A 22,357-nucleotide genomic window follows, 5' to 3' on the forward strand; every position below is an offset into this window, starting at 1 on the left:
TCTGGACCAAATCGCTGGATCGACGAGGTTAAAGAAAAGTCAACGACAAGCTCAGCTTTTCTATAGTATGACTTGTTAGTGTGTGTGTGTGTGTGTGTGTGTGTGTGTGTGTGTGTGTGTGTGATGCGTTTAGAAACAAATCTAATGTTCCTCAATCATCTTCCTTTTTCTTGCCTGATTGTTATTTTGTATATTTCTTTATATATTTGTTGTCTGTCAGTTTTATTTACTCTTTAATTGAAGCCATTTGATGTTTGTTCTGCGTCTTCTTACAAGCGCTCTCTCTCTCTCTCTCTCTCTCTCTCTCTCTCTCTCTCTCTCCACAGAGGAAGTCGTTGATCGCCACCAGTCTGATCGTGGCGGTGTCGCTCTTCGTGGTCGTGGTGAACTACTCGGAGAAGCCCTACTCCCTCCTGCAGCCGGTGTTCGGCCAGACGTTCAGCAGCCACTGGATCTTCTCCAAGCAGCCGTACAAGGCCTTCAAGCCTCACCTGGGCTATGTTAGCATCCCCAAGCAGGAGGTGAGGGACACAACCAGACACCAACACAAACACTGACCAGCAGGCACAACCACAAACATTAACGTCTGTACATAGATGTTTGGATAGAGCTGCTATTCAGTCGCATCGCTCTGGTTAGCATCTTGGTAGCTGCTAATGCTAATCGTGTCTCTATTATCGATACATCTATTATCACATCAGGGATGTATCTACAGCTTGTTGTGCTTGAAGTTCGTGTGAAATTACTTTCATTTTGCAAATATATACATCAACCCAAGGGACTTAAGTTTAGCACGCCTGTTGGCCGCGACCTTTTTATTTAGCTGCACTGATTTTCTTAATTTATTATATCAGGTTCTCTGTGATGGATGTGAAAACGCCTGTTTGAGGTCTCTTGTGTGCATTATTTCCGTGTCTGCGATGCTATTCTTCTGCCTTCAAACAGCTCTGTGCTGTAAATTCCCTGCACAATTTATGGAAATTTAAATATCAAAGCCTTTTAATTCCCTCCACATATAATGTAAAAAAACAAGGCGTGTGTTTGTTGTTTTGCGGAGGCAGCCGGCAAAAGACTGAAATTGTACTGGTGCATGCTGGGTAGTCACACAGTGAAATCGTATATTTTTGCTCGACGTTTCCGTCTGACAGGGAATGAGGATTGTGCTTTCAGTTGGTTGTGCAGTACGTGTAGATTTGGAGCTTCGATGGGTGTGTTTGGAGAAGTGGATGTCTTACAGTCGGCAGGCTGATATTGGCAGATTAATGCCGAGCGTGGCCGAGCGTCACTCTCTGCCTCCGGAGGGTTTCATCTGCACAACGTGGGCCCAGAGGCAATCACGTATTACACCGATCTCCACGTCTGCCTCCAGACAAGCCTGCTTTAAATCACCGCCCTCTCCCCACGGAGAGATTTATGCAAATCACAGGAAAGACGGGGAATCTATCTGCAGAATTAGGCCTCAAACTCGGATCAGAAAGGGCAGTGATTGGCCTGAACGTGAGTGTTCCGCACGCCGCCGACATTCTCTGAAAAGGACGGAGAGAATAGTGGACGTCTTGGCGAGGTGATACTCTTGTACCGGGTGTCGTGAGCGATTTATGTCCTGAGTGAAAGCCTGCTCCGTGAGCCGTCAGCCTCTGTTAAGCGCACAGCAACACCTTAAGAAGGATCCACAGCGAGGCGTCACTTCAGGTGTTGGGAACCTCTAAGCACGTATAACGCTTCAGCTGGTGAACTTGGGACCGCTCGGCCTTATTTCCCTCATTTGATTGAGTCTGCCTCCAGCTGTGATGAATCGTTCCCGCTTTGCTTTTCAAGAGAAATAAAAAACATTTGTCTTGTGGCACTTTACATTCATTCATGCCCCCCCCCCCCCCCCCCCCCCCCCCCCCCGGTCTATCATGGATGCAGACAGGAACTCTTTATATTCTTCTTTTTAATTCAGACCCTTTGACATGTACACGTGTGTGTGTGGTGTGTGTGTGTGTGTGTGTGTGTGTGTGTGTGTGTGTGTGTGTGTGTGTGTGTGTGTGTGTGTGTGTTCCTCATCCAGACATCTTCAGCTAATCAAAGCATTTTAAGTTCCACTGAAGCAGTTTACGCGGGGGCACGTTAATGTGATAATTATTTCTTATTAATTAATTCATTAATTGTGTTTGGAGCATTTTAATGAACGTCAAGGTTAAGGTGCGATAATGTGATGATGGCCGAGTTCACGCCATTAAGCCGAAACCCGCTTTACTTTTGAAACGCGCATTAAAATCTGAGGCTTTCAGTAGATTTTGTATTTACCAGAGCGTGCCAAAATGATTGGGATTATAAAAGCTGTGTTTACGGTGACTGAAACCGCATGATCATGATCATGAAGCTGGAACATGAATCACCGGCGAGACGGCGAAGAGGCCGTAATGTTTTATTGACGTACAAGAATCGGGTTGTTGGCTTCATTCCAGTCCTATATACTAAATAAAAACAGGGTTTTTAGTCTTGATATGATCTTTCATACGCTTCATTAATGATTAATGTTCGTGGGAAACTCACAGCGTGTTATGTTTGTGACTGTAAACTACTCAGATGCTCAGATTGTGTTTATCAATGAACGCAGGGAATCTCTCACCTGGCTCTGCTCATTAACGCACAACCTCAGCCTTCACTTAGCAGCTTTACTGCAGCAGCTGTGTGTCCAATGCCTTGCTCAGGGGCTCCTCAGCCGTAGGCTTGCAGTCGTAAAAGCCGCGTGTCTCACATGCAGTTAGCCAGCCGGCGATCCCCACAGAGTTCAGCCAATCTGTGTGTGCTGAGAGGCGTGATGGAGTTATGAGCTGAGCTAAGGGCAGCGGCTGATGATGGACGAGCTGCTGACAGCTCAAGGCTGCTGTGATGCGTCTCAACCACCCGGCAAATGGAGAGCTACCTGCCCGGGTCCAGAGATCGCTTCTTAACCCATGACTGAATCCTGTACACGAGAGGAAAAGCAATAGCAGCTCTGTTGGAGGATTGCATTCACAACGATATCAGTTGATAAGTGTCTCTTGATAACGGTTGATTCTCTTTGACTGACAGCCGACAGTCTCGTGTCGACGATGGTGGTGGACAGTTGACCTCCGACGAAGAAACACACAACGCCGATACAAGCACTTCGGGATCTTAAGGGGATACAAGCGAAAGTATTCAGTATAAAATAAAATAATAATCAAAGGAATCTTTCAGTAATAATAATAATAATAATAATTATAATATAATAATAATAATAATAATAATAATAATATAATATAATATAATATAATATAATATAATAATAATAATAATAATAATAATAATAATAATAATAATAATAATAATAAGCTTTATTTGTATAGGACCTTTCATACAAGAATTTCAGCCCAAAGTGCTTCACAGCAAAAACATAACATTAGTACAAGATTAGACAGAATAAGATCATTTACAGAACAATAATCACAGTGTAGATGTAAATGAGTCTGAAGTACCATTATAGAAATAGCAGATGAAATTGCAGAATTAAAATAATATAAAATAGCAGAATTAAAATAATATAATATAGCAGAATTAAAATAGCAGAATTAAAATAATATAATATAGCAGAATTAAAATAGCAGATAAAATAGCAGAATTAAAATAATATAAAATAGCAGAATTAAAATAATATAAAATAGCAGAATTAAAATAGTATAAAATAGCAGAATTAAAATAATATAATATAGCAGAATTAAAATAGCAGAATTAAAATAATATAATATAGCAGAATTAAAATAATATAATATAGCAGAATTAAAATAGTATAAAATAGCAGAATTAAAATAATATAAAATAGCAGAATTAAAATAATATAAAATAGCAGAATTAAAATAATATAATATAGCAGAATTAAAATAGCAGATAAAATAGCAGAATTAAAATAATATAAAATAGCAGAATTAAAATAGTATAAAATAGCATAATTAAAATAGTATAAAATAGCAGAATTAAAATAATATAATATAGCAGAATTAAAATAGCAGAATTAAAATAATATAATATAGCAGAATTAAAATAATATAATATAGCAGAATTAAAATAATATAATATAGCATAATTAAAATAGCAGATAAAATAGCAGAATTAAAATAATTAAAATAGCAGAATTAAAATAGTAAAAAATAGCAGAATTAAAATAATATAATATAGCAGAATTAAAATAGCAGAATTAAAATAATATAATATAGCAGAATTAAAATAATATAAAATAGCAGAATTAAAATAATATAAAATAGCAGAATTAAAATAGTATAAAATAACATTGGACATCATGCCTAGTTTCCGTATCTGTGCCGTACTTAACGACCCTCCTGCCGGGAAATCACATTCATCACCATTCTTGTAAATGTTTTAAACTGTCAGAGCCATATTCTGAAGACGAGCTCAATAACGCTCTAAGGTTAACCAGGATCAAAGATTTCTATCCAAACAAAGATACTATTGTTACAGAGAGATTAGTTCACACTATACATGACTTTCATTTAACACTCACTCACTCACTCAGTAGTTCCCAGTGATGGGCTTCCACAGCTGCATCATTACCTCGGGTACTTTAACTTATATTAAATATAAAATAACGACATATATGTAGACCGTACAACTACAACATAAAGGTAAAATGACTACATAACAAGGTTATTCTATTGGACGTAGTAACAATGTAACGCTGAAGTTGTGTATTTAATGCAACATGCATGTGCTACATAAATAAAGCAGTCGTAGGCGTCGTTTGTTGATTAAACGCAGAACATGCAAGAGAGAGTTTCACGGCACAAATGCAATTTATATTCACACCAGTGGAATTACAGTTGCCCCCCCCCCTTTCAGCAAATGATCACACAGGGCTCCGTCATGACACGATGCTTTTTCCTTTTTAACTTCCTCTTTGCATTCATTCACTTAAGTACGTTTAATCTCATCAAAAACAAACCGAGCATATTAGCTTCAATTAGGTAAATCTCCCATTTCGGATCCAGGGAGCTCTCGTCCTCTCTTGGCAAAGCTTAGCTAAGAGCTATTATTGAAGATTCATTACAAATCCCCTCGCTCCCGTAAAGTATAATAAGATATATAAAAGGTATACAGTAAGATAAATGACGCAAACTTCCTCTCGCTTCTCCGTTCTGCATTGTCGCAGCGAGACTCTCGTAGCCTCTGAGGTCCCACATTCAATTAACTTAATCAATGTTAGTTCTGGGCACAGTGGCAGTAATCTGAGGACATAAAATACAATAATGTAGGGCTGTAAAACCCTGATGAATATGTTTTTTTATGTTCTGATCACACAAGCCCCCCTGCCAAAACATCACTTTAATATTGTTATCGCATACATATAAAATAACCCACAGACTATAACATCAGGAGATTAAAACGACAAGACGACTCAAAGACGGGAGCCAGTCGAGGTCGTAGTGGGATTCCTGCAGAATATTTATCACTTGTTATTCGAATACCTGAAAATAAAAGATGAAGAGTTGATCATTAAGAGAAGGTGCATTCCAGTTTTCCTTTTTCCAAGCGAGGATGTTGTTATTTAAGCAGGCGAAAAGAGACTGGTCGCTATAACAAGATAAAGCACTGCAGTGTTTTGCACTGTGATATATATTTCCTTCCTCTTCGGGCTCTTTTCTTATTATCTAGTTTCCTTGTGCCTGTGATGTGTGAGCTGGACCAGAGCCCTGCCGGCCTATTGTTCCTGTGGTTGTTGATAAAAGTTATAGATTGCTTATTGTCTCTTTACCGCAGCGGCGTCCTCTGTTTTAAAGCGAATAAAGCAACAACAGACAGGTCTTGCATATTTCATTATTAAGCCTGTGTTGCATGATTCTCACTTGAGACGTAACTCAGACTGTAACTGACTTCCTTCTTCTCCTCCAGCCTCTGAAGCTGCACTGCGAGCTCTGCAGCATCGTGTCCAGCTCTGGCCAGATGTTGGGCCAGGCTGCCGGCCCGCAGATCGATCGCTCTCCCTGCATCTGGCGGATGAACAACGCTCCCACGCGGGGCTTCGAGCGCGACGTGGGCCAGCGGACCACGCTGAGAGTCGTGTCGCACACCAGCGTCCCCCTGCTGCTGCAGAAGCCCCAGTATTTCTTCGGCCAGGCCAACGACACCGTCTACGTCGTGTGGGGGCCGCTGCGGAACATGAGGAAGGATGGGAAGGGCATCGTGTACAACATGCTGCGACAGGTGTCGGAGAACTACCCTCATGCACGCATCTACGTCACCACAGAGGACAGGATGAACTACTGCGACATGGTCTTCAAGAAGGAGACGGGGAAAGACCGGTGAGTCAGATCTTCTTTATTTATTTGCTCCTGGCATCACAACCCTCCGCTGCAGACCTCCAAATGTTCTCTCAACTTTACCACTTTGTACTTTGACATTCTCTTCTCAACCTTATCGTTGCGCTCAACGCTCTGTGCTTCGCTTGTCTCAAATCCTCCCTTTCATGAGGAACTTATCAAAGTGAGTTACTCAAGTTTCCCTCTGAAGAGGCTCAACGCTGCACTGGAGGCCATTTTCTAACGAAAAGCTCTTATGAGGAGTCTCAGAAGCACGCACAGCCGGGGTTACAGACATCAGCCAAATGCCGTTGTGGGGAAAATCCGGCTAATGAGGCAGCAGGATTCTGGCAGTGTTTCTAAACACCTTGGTTGCAACTTCTCTTGGAACATTTTGAATTAGCAAAAACAAAAACGGTAAAAAATTATTCAAGCTACAGATCAGTAACCTGGAAAAGTTTGGAAAGAGTATTTGTTTGTTGGCATCAACATATGCTTCGATTGCACTCTGTAAAGTTAAAGACAGACCCACCCGGCTACTCCTTCCCCATCAGGTCCCCGAAGACAGTCGCAGGTTAATGACTACGAGAGCCGGGCTATTGTTTAGGACGAACCTCATTTCTCAGACTCATTTCCACAGAGCTCCAGACTCCTGCCTCTCCCTCGTGTCACCAAGACCTCTCTTAACTTCTTAAGAGGATTAACATGTTCGGTAATAGGCGTAGCATCCAGTCCATTCCGGCTCCATTGTCTCGTTCTTGTTCAGGATGGCAGGGTTAACGCTGAGTTTCATGTAGAGCGTCCCGTGTTCAGCCGGGCTCAGCTGCTCCGTAGGCCCACGAAGCACAGATAGAGATGTGGGATTAGGGAGCTGTGCTCGGGGAGAAGAATCTCATTACCGGACATAATGCTCCTGGGTGTGATGCGGCGCTTCAATCATCACTGATTGGTAACAGAGACAGAAACTCGAGGTGTGAACAATGAACCGCATCTAATGAATGTGTGACGAGCTCTGAGAGGTTTCTCTGTACGTCTGCTTCCCTGCCCGTCCGTCATGTTTGTGTTTGTCTGAAACTTGGCGGCACGTATTCCAGTATGGCGAGGTAATTAGTGGCCATGGTAACGGCTTTTAAATGAGCCTGAAAGACGACAGTAACACAGTATATTTTAATGTAGTCAGAGGGAGAGAAGGGAGTAACAGTATGGCTTTACTTTAAGTCCACAGCAATATAACACTCTGAGAAATAAACAGTCTCTCTGCTAATCCATGCAAAGTATTTATTAATGTGTTCACAACCACATAACTCACTCTAAAAGCAGCTCGTCATTTGTGTGTGTGTGTGTGTGTGTGTTGGCGGGTTTACTGTCACTACTGGCTGCACGATGTGGGGGGATAATCGTCAGCTTTGCGGAGATGGAACGGTGATCGAACACAATTCTAATTATCCAGATTGCCGCGAGCAGAAGAGGAGACGCGCCGCCGCAGCTTCGACGTGCTGATCAGGCGAAATGCAGCGCTCGAGGACTGACTGACGAGTCGACCGAGCGACCGTCTCTCAGCCTGTAATTTGAAACCACATGTAGAGAAGTGAAGGAAGCTTAGTCATGTCTGGACAGAGCTGAGGAAATGAAACTGAAGGAGACTCAGAGGTTACGATGAAGGAGCCTGAGCTAACGCCATCAACATCTATCTTTGACCCGATGCCTCACTGCGTACTAATTCTGTGTGTTATTAGTGTGTAATTGGAACGTCTTCTAAATAAGAATAATAAGTGTTTCTTATAGGACGTACAGAGAAGTAGATGTTCTCAGCTCTGCAACATCCTCACACACGCCGGGCTCTGTGGGTGAACGTGGTCTTTGTTTGCTGGCATTGAAACGTCAAACAAAGACAACAGCTGCGTCATCAAGATATACGCCCCCCCCTCTCTAAGGCACATCATCACGTTGGCGTCCAGCGACAGTTTCTCGCTCCTCGTCGACTCTCTCGCTCAGAAATAGGCAGAAAAAAAGAAATCTCAATCAACATCTAACGGGAGCCGAGAGCATGAATAACAGAAGTGACCACAGGCCTGGATGTAAACGTATCTGACAGCAGCTTAAACACATGATTCATGTGGTTGCGCACTGCGGCTGGAAGTTGCACGGGCCGAAGCGATCCATTATCAGCGCTACCCCCTGAGCTGTAGTCGCAGGCTGTCGGACCGTATCGGCGCGGCCCTGTTAGCGGCGGTAGATAACAGACCTTACGACGACACAGGACTTAAATCACAGTGTCACTTTACAGCACGGCCACCTGGGCCTGCGTGACCCGGGCCTCTGCCGCCAGCCAGCTGCTCCTTCGTAGCGTGTGTGTGTGTGTGTGTGTACTTAGCTTTGTTTGTGTGGAAGACGTGTGTTGTGACACTGTCTCCTTTGCTTCTGATAGTGTTCATTTATCTCCGTGTACCAATTCATTCCTTTAGAAAGGTCTTAACAACCTACAAAGGTAACGTTTGACCGACCACTCACACGGAAAGCACGACCAATACACGCCGTATCGTTTGCATGATGTGACATATCGTAGCAAAAAAGGTTGTTCTGCATCGAGAACGTTTACTTTTAATACTTTAAGTACATGATTATACTTCTACTTACATCCCTGCAGGACTTTGTAACAACGTATTTATGCAGTGTGGTGTCAGAATAGTCTCTCCTCCACTGACCCATCTGCACAGGAGTATCTGCAGTCGGGGTCATGCTGCACATGTTGGGATCATTTGCCTGATTGAACACATCTCGACTCCACAGGTGACCTTCAGTTTCAACAGGTGTTGTTTTTATACACAGCTCCTTTACTTTAGTCTCCTCCAGTTTGCATTTTATGTCAACACATGGAGCATGAAACTTTATCGTGTCACATCTGTTCTGTGAGACAAAGACTGGCAGGGAGATTATGCAGCTCATCTCCACCTTTTAAATCTTATACGCCAACCGACGTCCGCTGCACATTTGCATGTAAATCATCACGCAAAGCAGCGAGCGAGATGTAATGAGCAGCTACTCATCAAAACATTATGGGAAAGTGCGACTTGTGAAAAAAACCTGGTGACCTTTTAATTCCAGGAGAACACAGGTGCCATTTAGTCAAAGCTCATTTACTTCTGTGGACAGTTTATATCACCCGCAGTCGCTCTGGTGCGCATACAGCATGAAATTAGATAACTTGTTGCGACGTACGATATCGCGGGGTCACATCTGGCCTCGGAATTAACTCCTGTTGATGCGTCGGAAGTGAAAAGACCCAAATGTGACAGAAAAAGACTCCTGCTGCGGTCACATGGGAGCAGAGTGGGATGTAAGGCAACCGTTACGTGGGGAAATGGGAACAATCTTCAAATTTGAACGGAGGAAATTCTTTTTTCAGACTAAAGCCTCGGGTTAAAATAACAGTCGGAAGCAAGAACCGTGTTTGATCTGTGATTCATCAACAGGGGCGAGCCGGTGTAATCGTGGACGAACTTAACAGCAGATGCTCGCCTCTCATGTGCCACCAAATATGTGGCGAATTTCATTTTAATCTGTTTTTATTAGCGTGAATGTCACGGCTGTGTAATCATGCTTCATAATCTCGAGCCGTCCACTTCACACGAGCGTAAGTACCTCTGGCAGTCGGCGCGCAGTCATCCCAAAAATAGCTTTGAAATGAAACGCCATTCAGTTCAACAAGCCGCTCTGCGTTACGACGACGGTCCGAGAGATTCTGTTTGAGGATGTGAACGGCTCTTTACCAAATTCACACGTCGTAGATCTGAGAAAGGCCCGGAGGAGCTCCAGGGAGAATGAATGGGGACAGACAGAAGAGGGGAAAGCACCTAAAACGGGGATTTTCTTGGGATGAGGGAGGATGTTCTGGATCGTAACTGTGGAATAAAGAGCTCACTTGTATTTGAACACTCAAACTAAACATATTTGTATTCCAAAAGTCTAGTGTTGAGGTTATACTCATGTTGGTGTCACAAGGCTCTCTTTTGTTTTAACGTCTCGATGTATCAGATTGGACTTCCTGTAATATAAACATCCTGACGAACCACGGTGCTGGAAGCTTTGTGACGTAGTATCAGCATCAACGCCACGTAAATACACGTTTTATTCTATATACAATCTATGAACACGAGACCGTGTGTGTTAAAGACTCAACTCCCTGAATTGAGTCTTTAAAGAAACACAATCAGCATTTTAACGGACTTCCCAGCATGCATTGCTTCAGAGGTAAAACCGTCTTTACCACATTTTAACATTAATCAGTGTTGTTTATTTTCTTAATGAAGAAAACTAAACGCGATGATGTTAGTATCGACTTCCGTCCACACACACGTTTAATTAATAAAGATGACTGAGAGGAACCTGGTGTCCAGGGGGGGCAGGTAACTACTGTAGGTGCAGTTACTCAAGTGTCATTTAGAGCAGGGGGGTCAAACTCATGTTAGTTCAGGGGCCACATGCAGCACAATGTGATCTCAAGTGGGCCGGACCAGTAACATCACAGCATCATAAACTATAAATAACAACAACTCACAACTTTTCCCTTCGTTCTAAAAGAAGTTGTAATTTCAACAATAGTATTAGTTTATCATTTCCACACGTGCGTTACAACTTACAGATCACAGTGTGTCTACAAAGACACAAAACATTTCGTCGCAGGTATCTGGAACAGTATTTTACTTTATGATCATCCCTCGGGCCGGATTGGACCCTCTGGCGGGCCGGTTTTGGCCCACGGGCCGCATGTTTGACACCCCTGATTTTTTTTTTTTTACTTTATTTGAATATTTTATGCTACTTTATACTCACTACCTTTCAAATGTATTTATTTATTTAATTTATTGTCCTTACATACTCCACTACCTCTGACAGCTGGAGTTACTTTACAGATTAGGATTTAACAAACAAAACACATGATCAATTGATATACTATGATACCGTGCTACAAACAATAACATTAACATGTTGCATCAGTAATAACTATATGATATATATCAGAATATACCATTCAAGTACTTTTACTTTAATTACATTTAGCTGTAAATACTTTTGTAAGGCTTTTACTTGTATTTGTTCAGAACTGTACTTCTTGCATGATGTGTTTAAGTACAGTTGGAAATCACAAACCTCTTGTTCAGTGTCAGTGACTGTGGAGCGACCTCTTTCTTTATGTGTGGCGTTAAATCTGAAGCGCTGGACTCTCGAGCATCCGTTCAGCTCCGCTCGCTGCTTTCCTCCGTGTCGTGTGAACAAAGACAACAACAATTGGCTCATTTCCTCAGCGCTCTGCTCTTACACGCTGTCGTTTTCACTCAGACATTTACAGAGAAAATCACTTAATATATAAACGCAGTTTAACTTGACTTTGATTGAATTCCCTTCTTTGTTGCAGCCTCACATCATATTGCTTTTATGTTGAAAAAGGAAAGATAAGTGTCTCCAGTGCAGCTTTGCAGCGTGTTTTTCTCACGCGAAGCAGCTGAGAATGGCTGATTGACCTCCAGATATTCTAACAGAAAGTGAAGGAACGTGACAGGAAGCACTGAACTTTGTTGGTGGCGATCATCACGAGCAGTCTCTGGCTTCAGCTGCGCACAGACTTCTGTTTACAAAATGCGCACTACGTGACTGTATCTATAATTGCTTTGTGTATTGGATGTCAAGAGAAGACGAAACCTTGAAATTGAAATTGAAACACAATGTTCGCAGCATCGCCACAGAACTGTAATTTCATGCTTATCACGACGAGCCGTTTAAAGAGAAAAGCGAGCGAGAGGATTCATTGTTTCTCTCCCCGTGAAGCCGTGGTTCCCGCCGCATACGGCCCGAAAGATCTGCACAGAGCGTGTTGCTCTCCATCCTGAAACAAGCATTTGTCACCGAGCGAGCGTGTAATGACATTACATTTGTGTTGAAAGCTTCTAATTGCTATGAAATTATCTTATTAAATGAAGCCAATGGGAAAACCCAGAGACACTAAATATCCCCGGCCTTCTGGGGGGGGGGCTGTTCATCAGGTCACAACCCGTCAACACAGAGGAACAAGGAAGTGCTCATCCCAAAGAAAGAGAGGATCAGCAACTCTGCAGTTTCTGTGTTCTCGTGACCCCATCTGAGAGAGAAATGAGGCGTTCGTCGGAGGGAGAGAAGCAGTCGTCCTTAAAGACCATTTGCATTTATGTCCTAATGATGTAACGACTCTCGGAGGAGCGAAGGATAGCAAAACTATTAGCGGGGGAGGGACATTAGATTTCCATTTGCAATGTCAAAAGACGAAGCTCTGTGTGTTCTGTGTCCTTTAAAAAAAGAAAGTTTAAAGTGCTTACAAGTCGTCATCAGGTAACGAAGTGTCACTGGAGTTCAGTAACATTTTGAGGTATATTTATACTTTCTTATTTACACTCTGTGGCTAAAGAAAACGTACGTGGACACCTGAATGTGATGGTTGCACATCTGAAACAACACACGCCCGCATTAATATGCAGCTACAACAGCCTCCACTCTCCTGCAAGGATTAACCACTAGAGATGTCGTTCCCCCCCCCCCCCCCCCCCCCCATTAGTGAGGCCGGGCACTGATGTTGGTCGATATGGGGGCTTATAGTTGTGCGTTAGGGGGTTAGGGCTTAGCTTTGAAGCCTGCACACATACTAGCCGACGTGCTGTGATTGGTTAGCATGCGCTGCTTGTGTTTGATGCCAAGACCTGGAAACATGGACCGCTCGGAGCGGACTGGGCTTTTTCGCGAGGAGGCTTAAAGGGACAGCGAGTGCATACAGGTGTACTCAGAAACACAGTATGAGCTAAATAATGTGTGTTTTTTTTAACATTAAAGCATGTCAATATGTAATGCAAGTACAAACCTGAGCATGACATGTCTCCTTTAAATCCTGACGACCCTTCTGTGCAAGCGTGTCAAGTTATTCCAAACTGAGAATAAATAACGTTTCTATTTGACCCTCTGTTTGTGCTCGTGGACACGTAGTTCATTTCTTCCCACGTTTAGCAATGTCTGATTGTTTTTTCTGTGCTCTGAAATGAATAAATAATTGCTCTGCGGAAGGAAAACGGAGATTAATTCTTACTTTCATATCACAATAAATTCTGTCACACCCTCGTCTCGCAGCTCACGTGAGACGTTATATCTATCGAGCAGGTAGACCTGATGCGTAGCCTGCGGCCACTAAAGCAGTGAGTGCTGCTCTGCTTTGCTGCATCCGGTTGAATAACCTCCACTGGACACACACACACACACACACACACACACACACACACACACACACACCTGCGTCGCTGGTCATGTAGCCGGCCCATCTAATAAACCTTATTAGATCAGAGGCCTCTGTGGCCTCTCTGCTCTACAGAGATGAGACAACACCAGGCTGCATGGTGTGTCAGTTTGTCTCTACAATATGTCTCCGCACCACCGTCACTGACTCTTGCATATTCATGCTTTTATAAGAATTATATTTGTCCTTTAAATGACTTATATTGTCTTTTTAAAAAGGCATAAGAGGACAAGATTAAACTTTATTGGCCCTTATTGGAAAAATGATATACATGCAGCTGCAGCAGCAAAAAGTACGAACACTTGAAACATTTATTAGACTATAAATTACGACATTAACAGCAGTTCAAACAAGCACAATAGTCGTATAATGGACGATAAAATAGAGTATCTTTTACTTCTATATTGAGTAAAATGCTTCACAGGCCGATCTGATGGAGGCTAACATGCTAAATTAATAACATAAATCTTCCTTAAAGAATTAAAGAAAGCTGTGCAGTGGAATGTAAAGCGCTGTATCAGAAGGAAACTTCAGAGAACATTAACGGGACGTTCCAGCGATACCCAAATATGTCTCCACATTAATCAGCTCTAGAGATGGCCTGGCACGCCTCCTGCCTCCCTTCTTCTTCTTCTTCTTCTTCTTCTTCTTCTTGTTCTTGTTCTTGTTCTTGTTCTCGTTCTTGTTCTCGTTCTTCTTCTTGTTCTTCTCCTTCTCCTTCTTCTTCTTCTTCTTCTTCTTCTTCTCCTTCTTCTTGTTCTCGTTCTTCTCCTTGTTCTTGTTCTTGTTCTGGTTCTTGTTCTTCTCCTTCTTGTTCTTGTTCTCGTTTCTTCTTCTTCTTCTTCTTCTTGTTCTCGTTCTTCTCCTTCTTCTTCTCCTTCTTCTTCTTCTTCTCCTCATTCTTGTTCTTGTTCTTCTCCTTCTCCTTCTTCTTCTTCCTCTTCTTCTCCTTCTTCTTCTTTCTATTCTCCTCCTCCTTCTACTTCCTCTTCTTCTTCTCCTTCTCCTTCTTCTTCTCCTTCTTCTCCTTCTTCTTCTTCTTCTTCTTTCTCTCCTCCTTTCTTCTTCTTCTTCTTCTCCTTCTTCTCCTTCTTGTTCTCCTCCTCCTTCCTCTTCTTCTTCTTCTTCTTCTTCTTCTCCTTCTTCTCCTTCTTGTTCTTCTTCTTCTTCTTCTTCTTCTCCTTCTCCTCCTCCTCCTCCTCCTCCTCCTCCTCCTCCTCCTCCTCCTCCTCCCAGGCCGGTGTTTGACATTTTAACTGCAGCAGGTACAGGCTGTTAAGCCTCCTGACAGAGTGCATAACACGCTCTCTCCACACGTCTCATGGATCCTTTAACACCTTCTGACTCGAACAAGCTTTGCTCTGATGTTTACACCGGCTAAAGACTTGCTCCTTTATGCACGCTGTACTGTGGCATCACAATCAAACCATCTGCAAAACAGGCCAAAATGCAAAAATGTGCAGCATAATGTGAGACAACGCTCACTCTGATGTGAAGTAATGCACTTACTGGTGCGAGCAGGACTAAGATGGATCTCCTCTCAGTGTCCTAAGAAAGAAGAATGAGTGCAGCCATAATGCTCCGTGCAGCCTCAGCTTTAATGCATCCTGTCAGAGACGCTCTGTTATATGTTCAGCTCTAAATTGGAAGTGAACTAGTCACTTCAGATTATAGTCGTACAACTCAATGTGAAAAGGCAAGCAATCACCTCTTAGCAGCAGTATTCAAATCTGCTTGTGAAATTGTCGAGCCTTCATCTCCCCACACAGAGCGTCGCCCGTTGAGCTCCTCAGCCAAATAATACTAATTCAGCCGTTTGCTTTTCCCGACAAACATCCGCTTTCTTGGTTCTTTACAATCGGCTAATGCGGCGCATTACTGCGAAACATTTTGTTTTACATTTTTAAACACGTTGACACACAAATCACAGTAATCCCAGTGACAGACTTGGAGTGGCGTTTTCTTTTTTTCTTCGTGTGCGTCTGCAGAGCCGTGTGGAATTAGATCTTTTACCTTGTGGTCCGCTTTCAATGCAGCTTTCAAGTCTCAGTAATGTTGATGCATGCCTCACTTAAATCCGTGCCGTGTTATACTCTGCATGTAGTCGTGCAGCGCTGTGTTCATTGTTCAGCACTCTCTGAAAACGGTCAATCACATTCAAAGCAACACTTTATTACAGAATAAGGGACATTTCTTTCAAAAGGCGTATTATTATTAATTAAAAACTTTACATACAGACGTGGAAAAAGTAGGAACTCATACACTTAGATATTTAAAATGAATTAAATATAATATTTAATGTCATTGGAATATTATGAATTGGCATTTTTGGCTCAAATTGAAGGCGCAGAGAGTTTTTAAGTACCTTAAAGGTGCCCTGTGGAGTTTAGTGCTTCACTGAGGTCTAAAAACTCGTAGAACATAGAGCTCATAGTGCTGCTAGAGGTCTAAAACACCACAGGTTTCCTTTAATTGCCTCCATGAGCTGCGTGTTACAGCTCCTAACCGACCAAATCAACTGCAAAACTACAAAAACTAACTTTCTGCACACCTGTTCCTTTCACCTCACGCTCCATCTTTCGTCTCGTCCTCCGCAGATCTTTGTTTCCCTGTTTTTTTTACTGTATGTTTATCTGGGAATTGCCATATATGTGCATTATAAATAAACTGGACCTGCCTTGAGCTCCACCGCCCCTATTGAGTGTAGAAAGTGCTCATGTGCATGAATATCTATACTGTATCCATGCTGTATATTCCACAAACTAAATCCATACGAGACGTGGTGTTGTGTAAATGTGTCAAATTAGTTTAAACAGTGTTGCACGTTAAAGGAAGAATAATCACTTCGTTGTGCCGTCTGTCACATCTTTCACATTTCTGATTTGTGTGCGGCATCGTTTACCGTCTTCGTAATGTGGTGTGATGAACATGGAAATGTAAAACCACGGCAGCGTGTCGCCGTGAGCCTCCTGTAAATACCAGGAGCGCCGCCGCTGCATTGTCGGAGGCTTTCTGCATATTAAGGTCGTAAGACATTTCTTTGCGATCAGCCATAAATCTTCTTTACTGTACGAGGGGACCCGTGTGGTTTAAGAGCAGCTTGAGCAGTCAGGGACTTTCGCTTGGGATTACTCGCCATTGTGAGGCGTTCGAAAGGTTTGAGGGAGAAGCCTGCTCTGAATTATTCAACAGGACAAGTGAGATTAATTGATTATTGAGCTTTAGATCAATGGTAATCAGTAGTCCTGCGTGTAATTCTGGGTCTCAGGTCTTTGTCTTGATCTCTGTCCCTGGAGAAATCTCTTAAATTGGTCCTCATCTGTTTTGCTAATCCCTGAGTTTCATCCCCCAGAGCTGGCAGACATCAGACTTTACTTTTGGATCTCTTCCAACCTATTCAAACTCCCCGCTCAACTCCCCCTGAACTTCCACCATTTGTATTTTCAAACAAATCTTCATAAATGGTTTCTATACTTGTGCACAGAGACGATGTTTGTTGTTGGCGAGGAACACATGGCACCAGGGCTGAAGCTTTCTCTCAGAGACAGAAATATGTAAATCCTACTCCTTATGTTGCCGAACTAAAATTGGTCAAGATAAACCTCTCAACCTGCACGAGGCTTTCATTCTCACTTTGAATAAAACATCAGACTCTCTTTTAAGCAAAAACAAATGCTGTTTTACTCCTGTGAAGTGTGTGTGTGTGTGAAGTGTGTGTGTGTGTGTGAAGTGTGCGTGCCAAGTTCTTGGCTCCGGTCTAACATAATGATGGGATTCTGTTACTGGAGGCAGTTTGTCAGCACCTAAATAAGTGAAGTTAATAGGCTTATAAACCATGAAGTCTGTTTCCTTTTATCAAGATATTGTTCTGTGAACTGCAGAAAGATGTTGCATGAATGACTAAATTATACCGTAGTGACGTGAACAACATTTCCCAGCTGGCATGCACGATACAGGAGGTCATCTTCAGGCCTGAATTAATGCTGCAACTAACCATCACCTTCATTCTTCATTCATCTGTCGATTCCTTTTGTATTTCGTCCACATCCTGAACTAGTAAAACCCTTTTTCTTAAAGGAATACTCTTAAAATGAGTATTTGTATATCAATTACTCACCCCGTGTTACAGGAACTCAGGAGTGCGTGCTTCACTTATTGATAAATAGAGTAGAAAGAAGACTTCATGGATAAAGAGTCTGTTTCTCTTGTGTGTGTTGCAGCAGTCAGAACTTGAACTTAAAATGAACTGGAGCTGGTTTGGTTGTTCGTTTTGTTGTCGCTGATCAGACCGAGCAGCGCCAAAAATAAATGCATTATTTCAGACTAACATAATTCCTGCTGCTTTTTTTTTTTTAAGCCACTTTATTGTGAAAGGCCGAGACTAGAAATAACAACAATAGAGTACGTGCAGGACTCCAGATGCACGCTGGCACGGACACATTCGTTTCAATTAAACCCAGTAAATCAATGTTATTATTTAGATTTACAGCCAAAGAATAAACTAAACTAATAATGCCACTATTTAACCGGCACGAGGGACGTCATGCTCAGTTGGGTGCAGCAGGACAAGCTTTTAAAAATTCCTTTTGTTATTGTTGCATGCAGCTTTTTCTTTTCTCTCCGACTCAATTAATATTCAAACCCGTCATTCACGACGGCTGTGCTTCAATCTCCCCGCCTCTCCCCCCCCCCCCCCCACACATTACATTTGATTTATTTCATGATATGTGTTGCTGACAGGTGACAGGTGACAGGTGTCTCATGACACCACGGCACACACTCATTACCAGCCCACGAGTCGCTCATGTGGGAGCGTGCAGACAAGATGTTCTGTTGCCGTGAGTCAGACGCTCGCTCCCCTTACGATCTGTTACAATCTTCTTGTTCATGTTTTTTTTTGGGTGAGAAACTTGAATAAATGCAGATGTTTGTCGGAGATGTTAGAGAGGGAAATATGACCCGCTTAACTTCCAGCTCTAAGCAGCTTATAATGCAGCATTAAAAACACTAATAAATAAATAAATAAAACACTTATTGCCTAATCATTTGAATTGTGTGTTTTTATGCAGATAACCACGAGTAAAGTTATTCTGGAGCTGCTTTAATAACAAAGGCACGATGTCTAAATAACAAGTGGTGTACAACACATACAGAGGTGGCAACAACCTGTTAAACCAGTGTTTCTAACAAAGAAGTCTCTACGTGGATGAACAATGTACCGGGTACCCCGACTTAACCTCACACACATTACCACAAACATAGCATTTCATAGCATTTGCTTAGTCGTAGACGTCAGCAGCCGACCCCGACGCAGGCTGACGAGAGAGCCCTCCTTTATTGAGGGCCCTTCCTCCTGATAGGCCGGCCAATCAACCAATCAACACCTAATTAGAGCACAGGTGAGAGAAAAACACACCCTGCCTGGCACGTAACATAAACACTTAGAGCATTTAGCTCGTGTATTTTCTTGAGCGCAGCCCCGCAGAGCCTCACGCACGGCCGCAGACTCTTAGGTTACACTTTTGTTTAATCAAGTCGTTAAGTTTTCGCAGTGTGTGGGTGATCCCTGAAAGAACACGAAACCTTTTTTTCTTTTAATCATTAATTTGGGTTTTACTGGAGAGATTAAGCGTCCCATGGTTGTCTGAATGAGAAGGCGTTCTCACACAGACAATGAGAGAATTTAGGGCAGACACTGAATACTGAAAACACACAGAGCACTGGCACAATACGCGAGCTACAGCAAACTAAAAATACTGAAATCAGTTGAACCCAAGTAGGAGTTCTCCGTCCCACCCGTCGCACATGGCTGAGGATTAACACGTCTGAAATGCAACAGAAGATACGCTCGGCGTGTGGCACACTTTGATCCACTGCTGAGCTCGAGGTGACTAATCTGGCTTTGTCTTTTAAAATGAGAAGGTTGTATAATCAGTTTGAAATATCAAACCGGGAGACGCGCATCTTCTTTGAAGTTCTAGCCGGAGCGTCGGCAGAGAGATGATATCCCAGTATTGTGTGGAAACAACCGTCGGGGCCGACTGCTTTTCACTTTCGAGTGCGATCGTTTGAACTCCATTAAAAAGAATAAATGGAAATGATATTACAAAATCATACACATTATTCTTCTCCTATGGTAAGAACCCTCCTCCCTGGGGCTGTAGGAAATTAGTAATTAGAATTGTTTCTTTATTATTTAAAAATGTTTTAAAGAATTTCCGAGTTTGGATCTTTTCATCAAAGGTAATGACACCTGCAGTCAGTTAATCAGGGTTTATTATCAAAGCTATATGCAGCGCTGTAATTCATTTAATCTATTACTTGAATGTCTGGGATTTATGTAAAGTATAACAAAGGAATCTTTATTTTTGACTCTGGTACACGGAGGTAGAAATGTTGCTTGTAAAACATCTCTTGGACATACGAAGTCTTTCCCTCAGACTCACTGGGGTGCTGCGAAATTAATGAGAGAAAACTGCTGCGTGCATAAAAGCATCAGACGCCTTCTTCTGCTCTGAGAGAATTATTAAAGTCCTGGTTGCCAGGCGGAGACGAGGAGATCAGTGGAAACCCCTCGCCGTGCCGTGAGCTCCCTGCACGTCAGAAGAATCGCTGCAGGGATGCACGAGGGAGGCGGGGATGGGAGGCGGGGGGGATGTTATATTCTGACCATTTAGCACCATATGGTCGGTCATTTGGGTGTTTGTAAAAGTAACGGGGGACAAATGTTGCGAGTGTGGAGCGAGTTAGGATGATGGATGTTCTCCACATGCAGAGTGTCAGTGAGCACAGCAGCCTGGATCATGCTAACAGCACCGAGACCCTGCAGGGGATGTCGAGGAATAAGATACCAGCAGCTCTCCCTCCTCGCAGATTCACCATTTACAGCACTATATAAAGACGTGACTATCTTACTGTATCGTCTGTCTCTTTGTACCCTCCGCCACCTGCCAAATACTCCATGTAACATTGTATTATTGTGTTAACGTTGGCTGTGGCAGGTAAAGATTCCAGGTCACCTGCCACAGCTACAGGTGACCCTGCTCTGCACTCTCCTGCTGTTAGAGGGAACACAGAGGAAGTATTATAACAACATCAGTTATGTCATATCAGACTTCTGTTATATAAAACTGTGTCACATGTAATTAGACAATTCAGCTCACTCCATGCTTTCTCTATGCACAGGTTTATCACAAACGACAGGATTATGATCATAATATCAGATTACATTTCCATATCAGTTTTTTGAAGCGCCCTCTATTTAGTCCAATATTGAAACTTCGTAACATCCAGAGCGAAGCAGCTGAGGAGGGAAGTTATAAGTCATCCGCAGCTGACAAGTCGAAGGCTTCAGGTTCGCTGTTTAAAGATGTCAATGTGTTGCACTTACTCTTGCGGGGGTTGTTTTGTTTGAGCCTAAACACTCAGTAGTGAGTGGTGTATCATCCCGCCAACATCATGTGCTTCAGGCAGCCCCCACTGCACTCATCCTCCTCTCACTGCATCACGTACACACGACAGCCTTCGATCTACGTATTTAATGTAAATCTGCTGAGCAGTGACGACAGTAACGGGCCGCGTGGTGGCCTGAAGAAGCGAGCTCGTGACCGGAGGGTTGAAGGTTCAATCCCCCGGACTGGCTGCCACTGAGGCGCCCTTGAGCAAGGAACCCTGAACCTTGAACCCCAACAGCTGCTCAGTGGCCAGCAGATCACACTGTGGTGGTTCTGCTTCCAGGTGTGAAGTAGATCGGAAACATGAGACAAACTTAAAGAAGAAAGAAAACCTGGACTTTGGCCAGACTCCATACCTCAGCCATTATGAATCTGCCAGGTTTCACTTTTGCAGCCTTTCCTTCGGGTTAATGAGGCGTACTTTACCGTTGCATCCCCATTTTTAGCTGATATTGGAGATTTATTTTACCCTGATGTATATATATCATATGCCACCTCCCTAAAAGGTTTGCCATTAATGATTATTATGATGACATTTGCCAAACAGGCAGACATTGTGCTCGACGAGCTAAACGAGCTCTCCCATTAGAAGAGGCTGAGTGGTGATGACGGAGTAGATGAATACATGCATCATGATCAGCAGCAGCATGCTTTCACGCTCTGACTTTTCCTTCAGGAAAGCTGAAGAATACATTTGCGGTATTTCCATCGTGTCCTCAGTCCTTTCCCTCCTGGTGTCCATCGCCACTAAAACAGAGCGTTGGCTCACTGTACCCAGGATTACTCTGCGACTGCTGGCTGTCTGCTGGGATGTCGGCCTCCAGAGCATCTCTCTCCGTTTTTAACCAGCCGTCTGTCCTCTGTCCTCTTATTGACATCTGCTTTAGGACGACAATGAGGCCATTAACTCTGGGGGAGAGTGGGAGTCAGGGGACAGAGGGGGTGAGCAGAGTGGGAGGGGAAGAAGAAGATGAGAGTCGAAAGGGTCAGACGGAGAAATTGTGGATAGAGGTGATAAAAACACGGAGGAGCAGAGATTGAGTGTGAACAGCAAGTAGTAGAACGCGTAATCGGAAAGGGAAAATGTGAAAACAGCTTCGAATGTTGAACCAGAAACAAAGACGTCCCCGAGGGACTAAAATCCAATATCACCGGGCCCTAAAGGACGACAGTACAAAGCACTAATCTCCAAGAAAGTAGATTGTGACAAAACAGAGGAAGCTGTTGAACAAGCCGTGTCTTCTCATTAGTTTGGTTTTAAAACACGATAT

General features: G+C 43.0%; 1 protein-coding gene across 2 annotated transcripts in view; it reads left to right on the plus strand.

The window, feature by feature from the left end:
* Positions 1–22,357, plus strand: part of st6galnac3 (ST6 (alpha-N-acetyl-neuraminyl-2,3-beta-galactosyl-1,3)-N-acetylgalactosaminide alpha-2,6-sialyltransferase 3) — a 52,823-nt gene that overhangs the window by 17,694 nt on the left and 12,772 nt on the right. Inside the window, exons 2-4 of one of the 2 annotated variants that reach the window (XM_029453489.1) lie at positions 327–521; positions 5,914–6,323; positions 12,362–12,867. In XM_029453489.1, the coding sequence (XP_029309349.1) occupies positions 327–521; positions 5,914–6,323; positions 12,362–12,539 (783 nt within the window). In that variant the 3' untranslated portion in view covers positions 12,540–12,867. Of the gene's footprint in view, positions 1–326; positions 522–5,913; positions 6,324–12,361; positions 12,868–22,357 lie in introns of those variants that run through there. The other variant, XM_029453488.1, reaches the window with a different exon arrangement.

This window comes from Cottoperca gobio, chromosome 17, assembly GCF_900634415.1.
Source record: "Cottoperca gobio chromosome 17, fCotGob3.1, whole genome shotgun sequence".
Classification (NCBI taxonomy): domain Eukaryota; kingdom Metazoa; phylum Chordata; class Actinopteri; order Perciformes; family Bovichtidae; genus Cottoperca; species Cottoperca gobio.